Source organism: Symphalangus syndactylus, chromosome 13 (assembly GCF_028878055.3).
Source record: "Symphalangus syndactylus isolate Jambi chromosome 13, NHGRI_mSymSyn1-v2.1_pri, whole genome shotgun sequence".
NCBI classification, from domain to species: Eukaryota; Metazoa; Chordata; class Mammalia; order Primates; family Hylobatidae; genus Symphalangus; species Symphalangus syndactylus.
The window spans coordinates 29,226,655-29,239,919 of record NC_072435.2 but is presented as its reverse complement, the minus strand read 5'-3'; the positions used below and the strand labels follow the sequence as shown (position 1 = coordinate 29,239,919).

Here is a 13,265-nt window from a genome sequence, read left to right as displayed (position 1 = left end):
GACACCTCCAGAGTTCGGATTGAGAAGCCTTTATTATGGGAGGAACGGGGTGTCTGCGGGCTCTGGGAGTCGGGATGGACTCGGAAGTCTGCGGGGAGGGTCTTCAGAGGAAGAGGAGGCTTGGGAGTTGGGGGTGGTCACAGGTCAAGGGGTGGTCCTTGGGACCCCCACAGTCAGAGATGCTGCGGCGGCAGGGCCCACAGTGACAGCTGAGAGCCACAGGGAAGGAGACCACTGGGTCCACACCGGGCGGGCAGCCAGGGAGCCGGATGGACTCGAAGCGCACCTCGCGGTAGGTGCACACCACCTGAGGCAAGGGTGGCAGGGCCGCCTGCAGCACCCGCATCTGGAGGCCGTGTGAGTTGGGGAATGAGCATGTGCCTGGGGCCAGCGCCTCAGCTGAGCTCCCCAGCTGCCCCCACAGGTCCTGGACTCAGGTGTCCAGGAAGCCCTCTGTTCCTGCCCTCCCACACCCCATTCCCCAACCGCAGGCCAGAGAGGCAGACCACCCTTCCTCCCCCACTGCCTCTGTGGGTCTGGCCCTGAGGTGGCAGCATCTGCCCCTGGCCCCAGGCAGCTCACCATGGTGGCACAGTAGCCGGCACAGATGGTGGTGTTGACGGTGATGCACACGGGGCAGCCCTCCTTCTCCACAGCCAGGGTGGCATTGATGGGGCGGCACCGTGGCCGAAGCGGCTCCCTGGATGCCCATGCCCCGCCCATGCTCAGCAGCAGCAGCAGCAGCAGCCCCTGGGACAAGGACACTGCTTCACCCGGGTCGGAGACCGGAGCCCTGAGCCCTGGCCTTCCCATCCCCCGGGGTACACCACCCACAAAGACCCAGAGACCCTTCCTGGCATCTCCTATTCAGGACCCACCACCCGGACACCTGCCTTTCAGAGCCCACCCCACAGCCCAGAGGACCTGAGATACCCCAACATTTCAGATCCCCACCCTCAGGAACTGCCCCACCTGAGCTTACTGGGGGGTCACGCTCTTCCAGAAAGAGGCCTCCTTCCACAGCTCACACGGGTCTGCCCCTTCTCATGCCAGTGATGGCCTGGAAGGAAGTGGAAGGTGCCCAGGGGCCCTGCAGTCTTACCTGGAGCATCTCCATCCTTGGTGCGTCCCCTGCCTCATGTACCTGCCTTTATACCTCGGGGTTGTGGGGGCGGCAAGGCCACCAGGAGGTGGTAGGATGCTGGGGTAACCTGGACACTAATCCCCCCGGGGGCGAGAGGTGCACACAGCCGGGGAGGCGCAGGAGTGGCTCAGCGGAGCGCCCCAGCCCTCTCCCCTCAGTGGTCCATAGCCAGGGATGAGGCAGAGGCCAGGGTGAAGTGACCTCAGAGACTGAGTCCTCGAGTGCTAGGGACTAGTCGAGGCTGGAGGCACAGGGAGTAGGGTGTAGGAAGGCCTGTCTCTGCCTATCGTGGGGTCTTGGGAACCAGGAGGAGGCCGTGACCCGAGAAAGGTGCTGGACTGAAGCCTCAACCCTCCTCCACTTGAGCCATTCCTATGCCACAGTCCAACCTCCCAGGAGGGGCGCTGCTTCGGACTTAGCTTCTGCCCAATGAGAGAGGGTCTCCCCGTGACTGAGCTGCCAGGGAAGCCACTTGACCCAGATGCCCTCAACGAGGGATTCAGCCCGAATCCCACCTCTCCCTTAGGGACCTCCGCCCATCCTACCCTCAAGCCAGAATGTCCGGAGCAGTCCCCGGAAATGGGTGTGCTTCAGGTGATTTAACTCATTATTTAATACGCCTGCAGGGTACGTGTCTTGACCCCGGGGCCACAGCCTCCAAGGACGTTATCTGGACTTAGTCCCCTCTCCGCGATGCCGCAGCTGAGTGGGTGTCTGGGCTAGTCCTGCCCGCACATTGCCAATAGACGTAATGAGTGCGACTCAGGCTGGGTCCGGACCCCTCCTAGTAAGCGGAGGTCCCGAGCTCCGCTCGGCCGCGCGGCCCTGGGGGCGGGTCTGGGGTGGGGTTGGCCCGGCCGGCTCACACCAGCGCCGGCTTCAAGCTGCCGTAGCTGGAGTTCTCGGTACTGTAGGCTTCCGGCACGCTGTGGATGCCCCGCAGAGGCTTCCAGTGCAGGCCGCCCCAGGGCGCCTCCAGCGGGCAGAAGCGGTCGAGCCGCCGGAGCGGGTGCAGCAGGGGGCTGTAGGACTCCTGAGCCAGAGACAGGGCTCCCCGGTGCGGAATGGCCGAGGTCACCGGGCTGACGCGTGGCACGCGGACCTGCGGTGGTCGGGGCGGCCGGGAGGAGGGCGGACAGGGCGGCCGCTGCGGGCCGTGGTCCCAGACCTGGGGCGTCTCTTCGAAGCTCCAGTAGGTCAGGTAGTCCTTGCGGGGGTATCCGGACAGCTCCGTCCTGTGGGAGCAGGGCAGGATGGTGAGGATACAGCTGGATCCTTGGGGACGAGGTTCAGACCTCGGGATCTAAGGAGTCTGCACACTCAAACTCCTGCATTTCCAGGAGAGGATCCCCTTCGGAAGGACGCGACCGGGCACGCGTAGCCTGCGTTCCTGGGTCCTCGAGGTACTTAACGTCCTGGAAACTGAGCTTTTGCATCCTGGGGAAGGAAACGGGGGCTTTCGCTTCCTTGCGAAAGAGTATCTGGGGGCTGAAGTACAGAAGGAGGCCCTGCCCTCAGATCCAGAATCCCCTGGAGCCGCTGTGCAGGCTTCCTGTCCCTACCGCGGTTCCTGAGAGTTGACACTAAGGACTCCTGGGTGCTAAAAGCGGGAGGGGCTGGGGCCTGAACTGTGGTTGTTGCTGCTACAGGAGTCGAGGCTGAGACCACCGGTCAGAGAATGGGAGACAGCCCAGGGGCTCGGCGTGCACCGGCCAAGGCGGGGGCTGTGCAGGAGGCGGTGCCGAGCGAGAGCCCGGCTTACTTGGGATAGAACCGAAAGTCCCGCGCTGAGGTGGTTAGATAGAGCTGTCGGCGGTTCAGGACGCCCCCGTCGGATACTGTGAAAGGCCGGCCAGACAGCGCGGGGTTCTTCGTGCAGGAGATTAGAGCCTGAGCAAGATTGGGGGAGGAGGCATACCCAAGACATAGATTTCATACCCCATCCCAAGCCCTGGGTCCCGAGTTCAGAATCCCTCTCCTTCGGCCTCGACAGCCATGACGGCCACGGCCCTCGCACCCCGCCCCAGAGTCAGAGCCCTTCCTGCCACCCACGCCAGGGAACTTGAGCTTCCTTCCTCATACCCGAACCCTTCCCAGCCTCACCTCCCTAAATCCAAGCCTTCCTGCTGGTCAAGGAACTCAAATCCAGGCTCCCCAGCCACCAAAAACAACCTCCCTGGTTCCGCTCCCGGTCTTAAAGCGTCTTGGTGTGGCCACTGGAGCTGAGCTGCATCTTGGGCAGCAACTCCACGTTACCTCTCCCAACTCCCACCCGACCCCGTCTCAGAATATTCTAGTCTCGTCCCCACCCACAGCCCGCCGTCTAGCTCCGCAGCAGCTTCGGAACCCTGAAGGTGGGTTTGTAGTCCCTGGTCCTTCTGGCCTGGCCTGGATGCCCAGCCCCTCACCCGGCTCCTCTAACCTCCCGATCCCGCCCCAGACCCTTTAGCAGCCACGCCCCAAAGCCGTGATTCCTTCTGGCCCCGCCCAGGGCTCCCGGAGCTCCGCCCTGTCTCGCCAGCGCCGGCTTCCACCCAGCCACCTGGGAAGGCCCCCCGCGGTGGTGGTCTGCGAGTTGTGGGGGCTGGGGCCCGAAGTATTCCGGGGCGCGCGGGTCCCCGCTGGGAAAGCCAGTGTACTGCGCCCTCGTCTCGCTGTTCTGGTACTTTGTGGTCAGTGGGAGGCGCCAGCCGCGGTGTCTGAGCTGCGGAAAGGCGACCCAGAGACTCATGTGAAGGAGCAGGGGACTCAAATGCAGTCCCCCGCCCTGTCCCCTGCGGACTCCGGCACTCCCCAAATCTTACCTTTTCTCCTGAATCCTTGATCCCCACAGTCCGCGTGGGGTCTGCAGGCTCTGGGGCTCTGGGCTGGGCGCAGGGCCCGCCATGGGTCTTGGGCACGTAGGCCGAGCCAGAGGTTGTCTCCCATCTGCTGAGGACCTCGTCGAAAGCCCAGATGCGAGAATCCTGCTTTGCAGTCGGAGGTAAAGGGTCCGCGACCGTGGACTGGAGAGAAGGCGCTGCACATCAGCCTTAAAGACTCAGGAGTCCGTATCACCCCCACCCCAAACTCTGACCTCCTCCGGTCGGCCCCCAGCCCTTTCCTCTGCAGTCCCTGGCATCCAAATTCCCTGGTGCCTCCTCTCTCAGACCCAGAACTCCAGGGCCCTCCTGCTTCAGAGAGGAGTCCAAGCTCCCAATCCCCTTTACTTAGCCCCCATCTTTTTGGGTCGCCAGGCCTGGCAGGGCTGCAGCCTAGGGTCTGCTTACCGGCACCGTGGGCAGGGTGAAGGGTACGGGTGGGATAATGCGGTGGGCAACGTAGCTGCTGGTGAGATACCAGTTGGGCCTGGATCCAGGTACCTCGGTTGCAGAGATACGACAGCACGCAGGGCCACAGCACGGAGCCAGGGTGCCACTGGCCATGGTTCCACCCCCACTCCGTAGCCAAGCTGGCTTGTTGTGGTTGTTGCCCCAGGTGACAGAACCCGCCCACCCAGAACCTAGTCAATCAAGGGCCTGCAGGCACCTGGATGGATGGAGCGAGAAAGAGACCCAAAGACAAGGACCCAAAGAGGGGTACAAAGACACACGAGGAGGGGGAATGGAGTCTCAAAGAGAGGAGGGCAGAAAGGGAAGGAGAAGTTCCGAATTTCAGAGACCCAGGGGGTGGGGGAGAGAGAAACCCAAAAAGAGGGACAGGGACCTGGAGGTGTCAGAGATCCAGACAGAGAGACAGAGACCCCTGCATTGCACCTAGCAACTCAGGACATCCATGAGAAACACCCCCCTTTCTTCCAGGGTCCAGATGCTCCCGGCTGCTTCCTCCCTCTACCAGGCCTGCCCACCTCAGGGTAACGATTTCCAGACATCTCCAGGGCTCCCTGACCCTCCCCTTACGCACGTGCTGAAGTAATCGGCACCAGCATTGGCTGTCCTGCCTGCCTTTGATTTGCTTGAAAAGTTCCACCTGGGTAGGCGGCGTGTGGAAAGAGGGAGGGACCCACAGAGAACTGCACGAGACCATAGCGAAAAAGATGGGTTTTGATGAGTGAGAAAGAAATACAAGAGAAGAGAGAGACAGGGAGGAAGACACAGACCACGTTGGAAACGGAGCTATTAGTACTCACCCAGAGGCTAGAGCCGCTGGAAGTTAGAGACAGAGAGGAAGGTGGCAAAAAAGAGCAAAATCAGAGATGGTAACAAGGAGATGTAGAAACGGAGGCAGCCATGCCCCACCCCACCCATGGGCCTGGTCTGTACAGATTGGTGGAGGGGGTGCCTATGTCCTTTGCTCAAAGCTGGACCTGAGAGAGAGAGAGGGGGAGAGAGTGAGAGAGAGAGTGTGTGTGTGTGTGTGTATGCGTGCGCGCGCGCGTGTGTGTGTGTGTCTGTGTGTTGGCAACACATGTGGGGAGATGGGTAATAGGTAAAGGGCTGTTGTGAAGTCCTGTGGTCTGTCCCAGAGAGAGAGAGAGTGAGAGAGAGAGTGTGTGTGTGTGTGTGTGTGTGTGTGTCTGTATGTCTGTGTGTTGGCAACACATGTGGGGAGATGGGTAATAGGTGAAGGGCTACTGTGAACTCCCGTGGTCTGTCCCTGGCTTCCCTTGTCATTTCTTCACCATATAGAGCTTTTGGTCACCGGAAACGATGACTCACTCTTGTAATCCCAGCACTTTGAGAGGCAGAGGCAGGCAGATAACTTGAGTTTAGGAGTTTGAGACCAGCCTGGCCAACATGGCAAAACCCTGTCTCTATCGAAAAATATAAAAATTAGCCAGGCATAGTGGCACACACCTGTAATCCCAACTAAGGCAGGAGAATCACTTGAACCCGGGAGGTGAAGGTGGCAGTGAGCTGAGATCACACCACTGCACTCCAGCCTGGGCGACAGGGAAGACTCCATCTCAAAAAAAAAAAAAAAAAAAAAAAAAATAGCTTTAAGCCTCTGCCTCCTCAACCCTCATTATCTCATCCCACGAGCCCATTCTTCAGACAAGGAAACCTCAGGCTGCCTTCTGCAGCCAGGCCCACAATCCCACTTACCCCTCCTCCCTGATTCAGGCTTCTGGGGCCTTTCTGTTGGATTTTGCTGACCCTACTCAAGGGCTGTCAATGAACAGTAACCCCCTGATCCTAGCCAGGGGGGGCCAGCGAGTTAGTCAGAACCTCATGTCCCACTCAAACGGGACAATTTTTTTTTTTTTTGAGACGGACTTTCACTCTTTTTGCCCAGGCTGGAGTACAATGGCACAGTCTCGGCTCACTGCAACCTCCGCCTCCCGGGATCAAGCGATTCTCCTGCCTCACCCTCCAGAGTAGCTTGGATTACAGGCACCCGCATCCACACCCAGCTAATTTCTTTAGGTAATTTTAGTAGAAACAGGGTTTCACCATGTTAACCAGGCTGGTCTTGAACTCCTAACCTCAGGTGATTCGCCTGTCTTGGCCTCTCAAAGTGCTGGGATTACAGGCATGAGCCATCGCACATGGCCATCAAGCTGGACAATTTTAAGGTCTGTTTCTTTCCCAATGTAGGGTGTAGGTTGGCACAGGGAAGAGGGCTAGAAACCTGACTTCAGCTCCCCGCCCAGGGCTGAACTCTCCAGCATCCTGATCAGGTCTCATTCAACCTTGTTATACTCCCCCTGTGATCAGTAGCTCATTATCTCAAAACAGAATATTCTAAGCCAACCCCTGCCCGCTCTCACCAAGTAAGGTTTCCCATTTGAACCCCAACTCTCAGATACTTTAAGGCCTCCTGTAGACCACGTTCTACAGGTCCTCTGGCCATCTGCTTGCATGTTCCAGTTTCTCTCCTCCCCCATCCACATCATGAAATGTGCCCTCCCACTCCCCAGGATGAGCAAGGTGGTGTCCTCTGTGACTGAGCAGGCAGCAACTGAACACCAAAGCTCACCAATGATCAAATCCATGAGTTGATCTGAGTTATGTATTAGGGCTAAGAAAGAGTAAACACTCAGTAAATAGTGGCTGTTATCATCATCATCATCATCATCATTATTACCCTCAAGTTCCCCCAGGAGAACTCCTATTCAACCTTCAAAACTCCACGTGGTTTCACCCATCCTGCAGAGATTGAGCTCAAATTCAGAGGGTTGTGATTTTGTGATAATTTGTTGAGTTCCCGAACTGGGGGTCTGTAAAGCAGCTGGGACAACCCTGAGGTCTCTCGGCACCCAGCTCTGTTCTTTTTCTGCCTGACCAGTTCCTGGGCATAAGTCCCAGGCCCGGCCAGTCCGGCTGAGGAGTGTGCAGACACAGGCAGTGCTAATTTGAATCCATCACCAGTCCACACGGCCCGGGGCATCAACAGTCAATGCCCGCACATAGGACTGCTTGGCCTTGCGCTCAGATAACCAGTGCCTCTAGTCCACACCCCGGCAGCCCCCTCCACCTACCCCCGGGCTACCTTCCTCAGAGTTATGGGCCTCGAAGCGGGTGACAAAGAAGTGCTGGCAGAGGGAACTGCCGCCAGCTGCCGGCACCTCGCCCAACACCTCCACCTCGAGGCCACCCAAGGCCACAGCAGTCTGGGGGTCTGTCACCCAGACACTGACTGCATCGCACACGGCCAGCTCACCCTGATGACTCGCCAGTGCAGTATCGCTCACCCCACGCTGGCTGCGGTTGGCCAGGCGCCTGCTGACTCCCGAAAGGCCCCAGTCTCCAGCAGGAAGACCAGAGGGGGCCCGGCAGCGGCACCCCTAGACAGGACCACTCCGGGGAAAAGAAGGTCCCACGTTGGAGCAGGAAAAGGGGACAATGTGGAGGGTGGGGACTAGGACTCTACTGACACACTGGGGAGGGGGAAAATGAGGGGGATGTGGAGGGAGCCTGGGAGAGGGGGAATATCTCTCAGAGCACATGGAGACAGGGAAAAGGAGGCTGGGATTAGAGAAGAGGATAAACACTTCAGTGGGGACAGAAGTTTGGAACCCCATGGGAGGCTTGGCTGCCAGGATTATGGGGAAGCCCTTGCTCTAGAAGTTTCGGGGACTCCATTTTTAGGACTTGCATAACGCCCAACTTGTAGATTAATAATAAATAGTCTTCCTTTCCTTCCTTCCTTCCTTCCTTCCCTCCTTCCTTCCTTCCTTCCTTCCTTCCTTCCTTCCTTCTTTCCTTCTTTCCTTCTTTCCTTCTTTCCTTCTTTCTTTCTTTCTTTCTTTCTTTCTTTCTTTCTTTCTTTCTTTCTTTCTTTCTTTCTTTCCTTCTTTCCTTCTTTCCTTCTTTCCTTCTTTCCTTCTTTCCTTCTTTCTTTCCCTCTCTGGCCCAGGCTACAATCTACTCGGCTTGCTGCTGCCCGCGCCGCGGACTGCCTGGGACTGCCGGCGCGCGCCACCGCTGCCTGCCTTTTCTCCTTTGGATGCAGGCACGCGTTCGCCATCTTGGCCACACTGGTCGCCAGCTCCTGACGCCGAGTGCTCTGCCCGCCTCAGCCTCCCGAGTTACTGGGACTACAGACAGAGTCTCGCTCACCCAGTGCTCGGTGTTGCCCCGGCTGGAGTGCGGTGGCGTGGTCTGGCCTCGCGGCAGCCTCTACCCCCCGGCCGCCTGCCTTGGCCTGCCAGGATGCTGGGATTGCAGCCCCTGCCCGGCCGCCGCCCCATCTGGAAGGTGGGGAGCGCCTCTGCCCGGCCGCCCCGTCTGGGAGGTGAGGAGCACCTCTGCCTGGCCGCCCCGTCTGGGAAGTGAGGAGCGCCTCTGCCCGGCCACCCACCGTCTGGGAAGTGAGGAGCGCCTCTGCCCGGCCACCCATCGTCTGGGAAGTGAGGAGCGCCTCTGCCCGGCCACCCACCGTCTGGGAAGTGAGGAGCGCCTCTGCCCGGCCACCCCGTCTGGGAAGTGAGGAGCGCCTCTGCCCGGCCACCCACCGTCTGGGAAGTGAGGAGCGCCTCTGCCCGGCCACCCACCGTCTGGGAAGTGAGGAGCGCCTCTGCCCGGCCACCCATTGTCTGGGAAGTGAGGAGCGCCTCTGCCCGGCCACCCACCGTCTGGGAAGTGAGGAGCGCCTCTGCCCGGCCACCCCGTCTGGGAAGTGAGGAGCGCCTCTGCCCGGCCACCCACCGTCTGGGAGGTGAGGAGCGCCTCTGCCCGGCCGCCCCGTCCGGGAAGAAGTGAGGAGCGCCTCTGCCCGGCCGCCCCGTCCGGGAAGAAGTGAGGAGCGCCTCTGCCCGGCCACCCATCGTCTGGGAGGTGAAGAGCGCCTCTGCCCGGCCACCCATCGTCTGGGAGGCGAGGAGCGCCTCTGCCAGGCCACCCGTCGTCTGGAAAGTGAGGAGCGCCTCTGCCCGGCTGCCCCATCTGGGAAGTGAGGAGTGCCTCTGCCCGGCCACCCATCATCTGGGAGGTGAGGAGCGCCTCTGCCCGGCCGCCCATCGTCTGGGAAGTGAGGAGTGCCTCTGCCCGGCCACCCATCATCTGGGAGGTGAGGAGCGCCTCTGCCCGGCCACCCATCGTCTGGGAAGTGGGGAGCGCCTCTGCCCGACCACCCATCGTCTGGGAAGTGAGGAGCGCCTCTGCCCGGCCACCTATCGTCTGGGAAGAAGTGAGGAGCGTCTCTGCCTGGCCGCCCCGTCTGGGAAGTGAGGAGCCCCTCTGCCCGGCCGCCCCGTGTCTGGGTAGAAGTGAGGAGCTCCTCTGCCTGGCCGCTCCGTCTGGGAGGTCTACCACGGAGGCCAGAAGCAATGTGGGGGCTGGACGTGGTGGCTCACGCCTGTGGTCCCGGCACTCTGGGGGGCGAGGCGGGTTGATCACTTCGGGCTAGGAGTACGAGACCAGTCTGGCCAACTTGGCGAAACATGAAGAATACAACAGACAAACCAACCAACCAACTCAATGACAACAAAACAGGTCTACCCTGGAGTCATACTCTAATTTTTTCTATTTTCCTCCCTTTCTGATCCTTTATCCCACTTTCTTTTTCTTCCTCTTCCTTCTCCCTCTTCTTTGTCAAATAGAGGATTGAGTTATTATCACTGATCCATATAAAGTCCCTCTCTCATTTATTTTAACTCCCACCCCCATTTCTATTCCCCGACTTCCCATGTGCAACCTTCCTAATATGTTTGATACGCATCTTTTTGTTTGTATGTATTTTTAGAAAATGCTTATTGTTTTTGTATGCAAAAAAAATTAAAAAATTAAAAAAATAAAAAATAAAAAATAATAATAAATAGTCAACAAGGACAGGTCAGGCACCGTGGCTCACACCTGTAATCCCAGCACTTTGGGAGGCTGAGGCGGGTGGATGACTTGAGATCAGGAGTACGAGAGCAGCCTGGCCAACACTGTGAAACAACATCTCTACTAATAATACCAAAATTAGCCGGGCGTGGTGCTGCGCGCCTGTAATCTAAGCTACTCAGGAGGCTGAGGCAGGAGAATCGCTTGAACTCGGGAGGCTGAGGCAGGAGAATCGCTTGAACTCGGGAGGCCGAGATTGCAGTGAGCCAAGATCGTGCCACTGCACTTCTGCCTGGACAACACAGTGAGACTCTGTCTCACAAAAATAAAAATAAACATAAGGCCGGGCGTGGTGGCTCCCACTTGTAATCCCAGCATTGTCGGAGGCTGAGGTGGGCGGATCAGCTGAGGTGAGGAGTTCCAGAACAGCCTGACCAACATGCAGAAACCCCATCTCTACTAGAAATACAAAATATCCTTGGGCGTGCTGGTGCATGCCTATAATCCCAGCTACTTGGGAGGCTGAGGCAGGAGAATCGCTTGATCGCAGGAGGCGGAGTTTGCAGTGAGCCAAGATCGTGCCATTGCACTTCAGCTTGGGCAACAAAAACAAAGCTCCATCTCAAAAAATAATAATAATAAAATAAAAATAAAAAATGTTCGGCCGGGCGCAGTGGCTCACTCTTGCAATCCCAGCACTTCGGGAGGCCGAGGTGGGTGCATCACCTGAGGTCAGGACTTCGAGACCAGCCTGGCCAACATGGTGAAACCTTGTCTCTACTAAAAAAAATACAAAAATTAGCTGGGTGTGGTGGTGCAGGCCTATAGTCCCAACTACTCGGGAGGCTGAGGCAGGAGAATTGCTTGAACCCCGCAAGCAGAGGTGCGGTGAGCCAAGATCGCGCCACTGCACTCCAGCCTGGGTGACAGGGTGAGACTCCATCTAAAAAAATAAGTAAATAAATAAAATAAAATAAAAATAAAAGTACAAAATATTCAACTACTATTACTCAATAGCAACAGATGGTAAAATACAGGCTCAGAGAAATTAATGATTTGTGGCCAGTCACACAGCCAACAAATGGCAGAGATGGGACTTCACTTCTGGGCAACTGCACTCTGCCATCCTTCCTGTAGAATTCTGAGGAACCGAGAGTCTTGTATCTTGAAGGATGTTCCAATCAATTTTTTATTTTTTTTGAGGCGGAGTCTCGCTCTTTCGCCCAGACTGGACTGCAGTGGCTCGATCTCACTGCAAGCTCTGCCTCCCGGGTTTGCACCATTCTCCTGTCTCAGCCTCCCGAGTAGCTGGGACTACAGGCACCCACCACCACGCCCGGCTAATTTTTTCTATTTTTTAGTAGAGACGGGGTTTCCCCGTGTTAGCCAGGATGGTCTGCCTCTCCTGACCTTGTGATCTGCCCGCCTCGGCCTCCCAAAGTGCTGGGATTACAGGCATGAGACACTGCGCCCAGGCCAATTCTATTTTTTTTTTTTTTTTTTTTTTTTTTGAGACAGAGTCTCACTCTGTCTGGCCAGGCTGGAGTACAGTGGCACAATCCTGGCTCACTGTAACGCCTGCCTCCTGGGTTCAAGTGATTCTCCTGCCTCAGCCTTCTGAGTAACTGGAATTACAAATGCCTGCCACCGTGCCCAGCTAATTTTTGTATTTTTAGTAGAGATGTGGTTTCACGACATTGGCCAGACTGGTCTCAAACTCCCAACCTCCAGTGGTACTCCTGCCCTGGCCTCCCAGAGTGCTGGGATTATAGGCGTGAGACACCACCCCTGGCCCCAAACAAATTGTTGTAAGACGAGGTACCTCTATGTTTCCCCACTGCACTTGAACTCCAGGGCTCAAGCAGTCCTCCTGCTGTGGCTCCTGAGTAGCTGGGACTACAGACTCAAGCCACCACACCTGGCCACATTCCACAATTTAGAGAAAGTCCACAACCTGGAATCCTAGGGAGACCCCGATTCCCCTCAAAACTGCCACTAAGAAGGTAAAACCCTGCCCCTCTGAGGCAGGCTTCAGTTTCCCTGTGTGTGAAATTGACTTGGCACTGGGAGAGGCTGGTGGGGGAGTGGATTTTGCAGTTTCCCTACAACATTCTGGAAGGCTGTGGTTCTGGGAAAGGGTGGCGTGGAGAAGACTGGGAAACAACCAGTGGTTACCAGAGCTGGAGCACCTCCTCCACCTCCGAGCTCTAGGACTGGGAACCCAAGGCTTCGGGGGCCCCTGTGCAGGACACAGGTGGCCCCCTCTTTCCTGACATCTCAGGAGAGGGAGGGGCAACTGGCTAGGGGAAGAAAAGAACAGGAAGCGTATACAGCCAGGTGGGGAAGGGGCCAAATCCCTGAACAACCCCTTCCCAGAGTCCCTCTTCAAGTGCAGGGTACCCAAGAGTCAAGGCCCCGCCCCCTTTCCAGAGGCCCCTTTTCTACCCAGGTGATGGCTCCTGGCTGGGATGGGAGGCAGATGGATGGAAGGGATGGGGGAGGAGGGGAAGGAAGAGGCAGTGGATGAAGGAGAATGGAAGAGATGACATCTGCCTCAGCCTATTGATCCCATTCAGGTCCCCAGCCCCCACCTGCACTGCCAGTGCCAACCTCAGAGGGAGAAAGAGGGACCTCCGCTTAGAAGGCTCAGGCCCTGCCCCCTGGGCCAAACCGATCATGTGGCCTTCCCTCTCCCCACAGAAGGCCCGACCATGGACACCTCCTGAGCTGGAGGTCATCCCCCATCTCCACCCTGTTTTCTTTCTGTCTTCCTTTCCTTTCCTTTCCCTTCCCTTCCCTTCCCTTCCCTTCCCTTCCCTTCCCTTCCCTTCCCTTCCCTTCCCTTCCCTTCCCTTCCTTCCTTCCTTTCCTTTTTTTGAGATGGAGTCTCGCTCTATCGTGCAGGCTGGAGT

The 13,265-nt window shown here is 57.8% G+C and overlaps 2 protein-coding genes and 1 pseudogene across 2 annotated transcripts; all 3 read right to left on the bottom strand.

Moving 5' to 3' along the window:
* Positions 1-15: 15 nt before the first annotated feature.
* On the bottom strand, positions 16-1,861 carry LHB (luteinizing hormone subunit beta). Its single transcript, XM_055237206.2, has 3 exons — positions 1,103-1,861; positions 583-750; positions 16-346 (listed from the first exon to the last, which is right to left on the bottom strand). Exons 1-3 carry the CDS (start codon positions 1,115-1,117, stop codon positions 104-106), a joined length of 426 nt encoding a protein of 141 aa, XP_055093181.1. The 5' UTR covers positions 1,118-1,861; the 3' UTR covers positions 16-103.
* A 95-nt stretch (positions 1,862-1,956) lies between these two features.
* SAXO3 (stabilizer of axonemal microtubules 3) lies at positions 1,957-4,599 on the bottom strand. The gene is made up of 5 exons (XM_055237205.2): positions 4,414-4,599; positions 3,949-4,149; positions 3,687-3,848; positions 2,907-3,034; positions 1,957-2,379 (listed from the first exon to the last, which is right to left on the bottom strand). Exons 1-5 carry the CDS (start codon positions 4,567-4,569, stop codon positions 2,007-2,009), a joined length of 1,020 nt encoding a protein of 339 aa, XP_055093180.1. The 5' UTR covers positions 4,570-4,599; the 3' UTR covers positions 1,957-2,006.
* Positions 4,600-5,438: 839 nt separating this feature from the next.
* On the bottom strand, positions 5,439-13,091 carry LOC129460168 (neurotrophin-4-like; annotated as a pseudogene).
* Positions 13,092-13,265: the final 174 nt, after the last annotated feature.

Bases quoted from the DNA above. Each gene is read 5' to 3' on its own strand.
- LHB (XM_055237206.2), bottom strand. The intron at 347-582 runs GTGAGCTGCCTG...CACGGCCTCCAG, and splicing joins CCGGCTACTGTGCCACCATG to ATGCGGGTGCTGCAGGCGGC.
- SAXO3 (XM_055237205.2), bottom strand. From the start codon at position 4,569: ATGGCCAGTGGCACCCTGGCTCCGTGCTGTGGCCCTGCGTGCTGTCGT. The intron at 4,150-4,413 runs GTAAGCAGACCC...CCTTCTCTCCAG, and splicing joins TCACCCTGCCCACGGTGCCG to TCCACGGTCGCGGACCCTTT. The intron at 3,035-3,686 runs GTGGCTGGGTGG...AATCTTGCTCAG, and splicing joins ACCGCGGGGGGCCTTCCCAG to GCTCTAATCTCCTGCACGAA.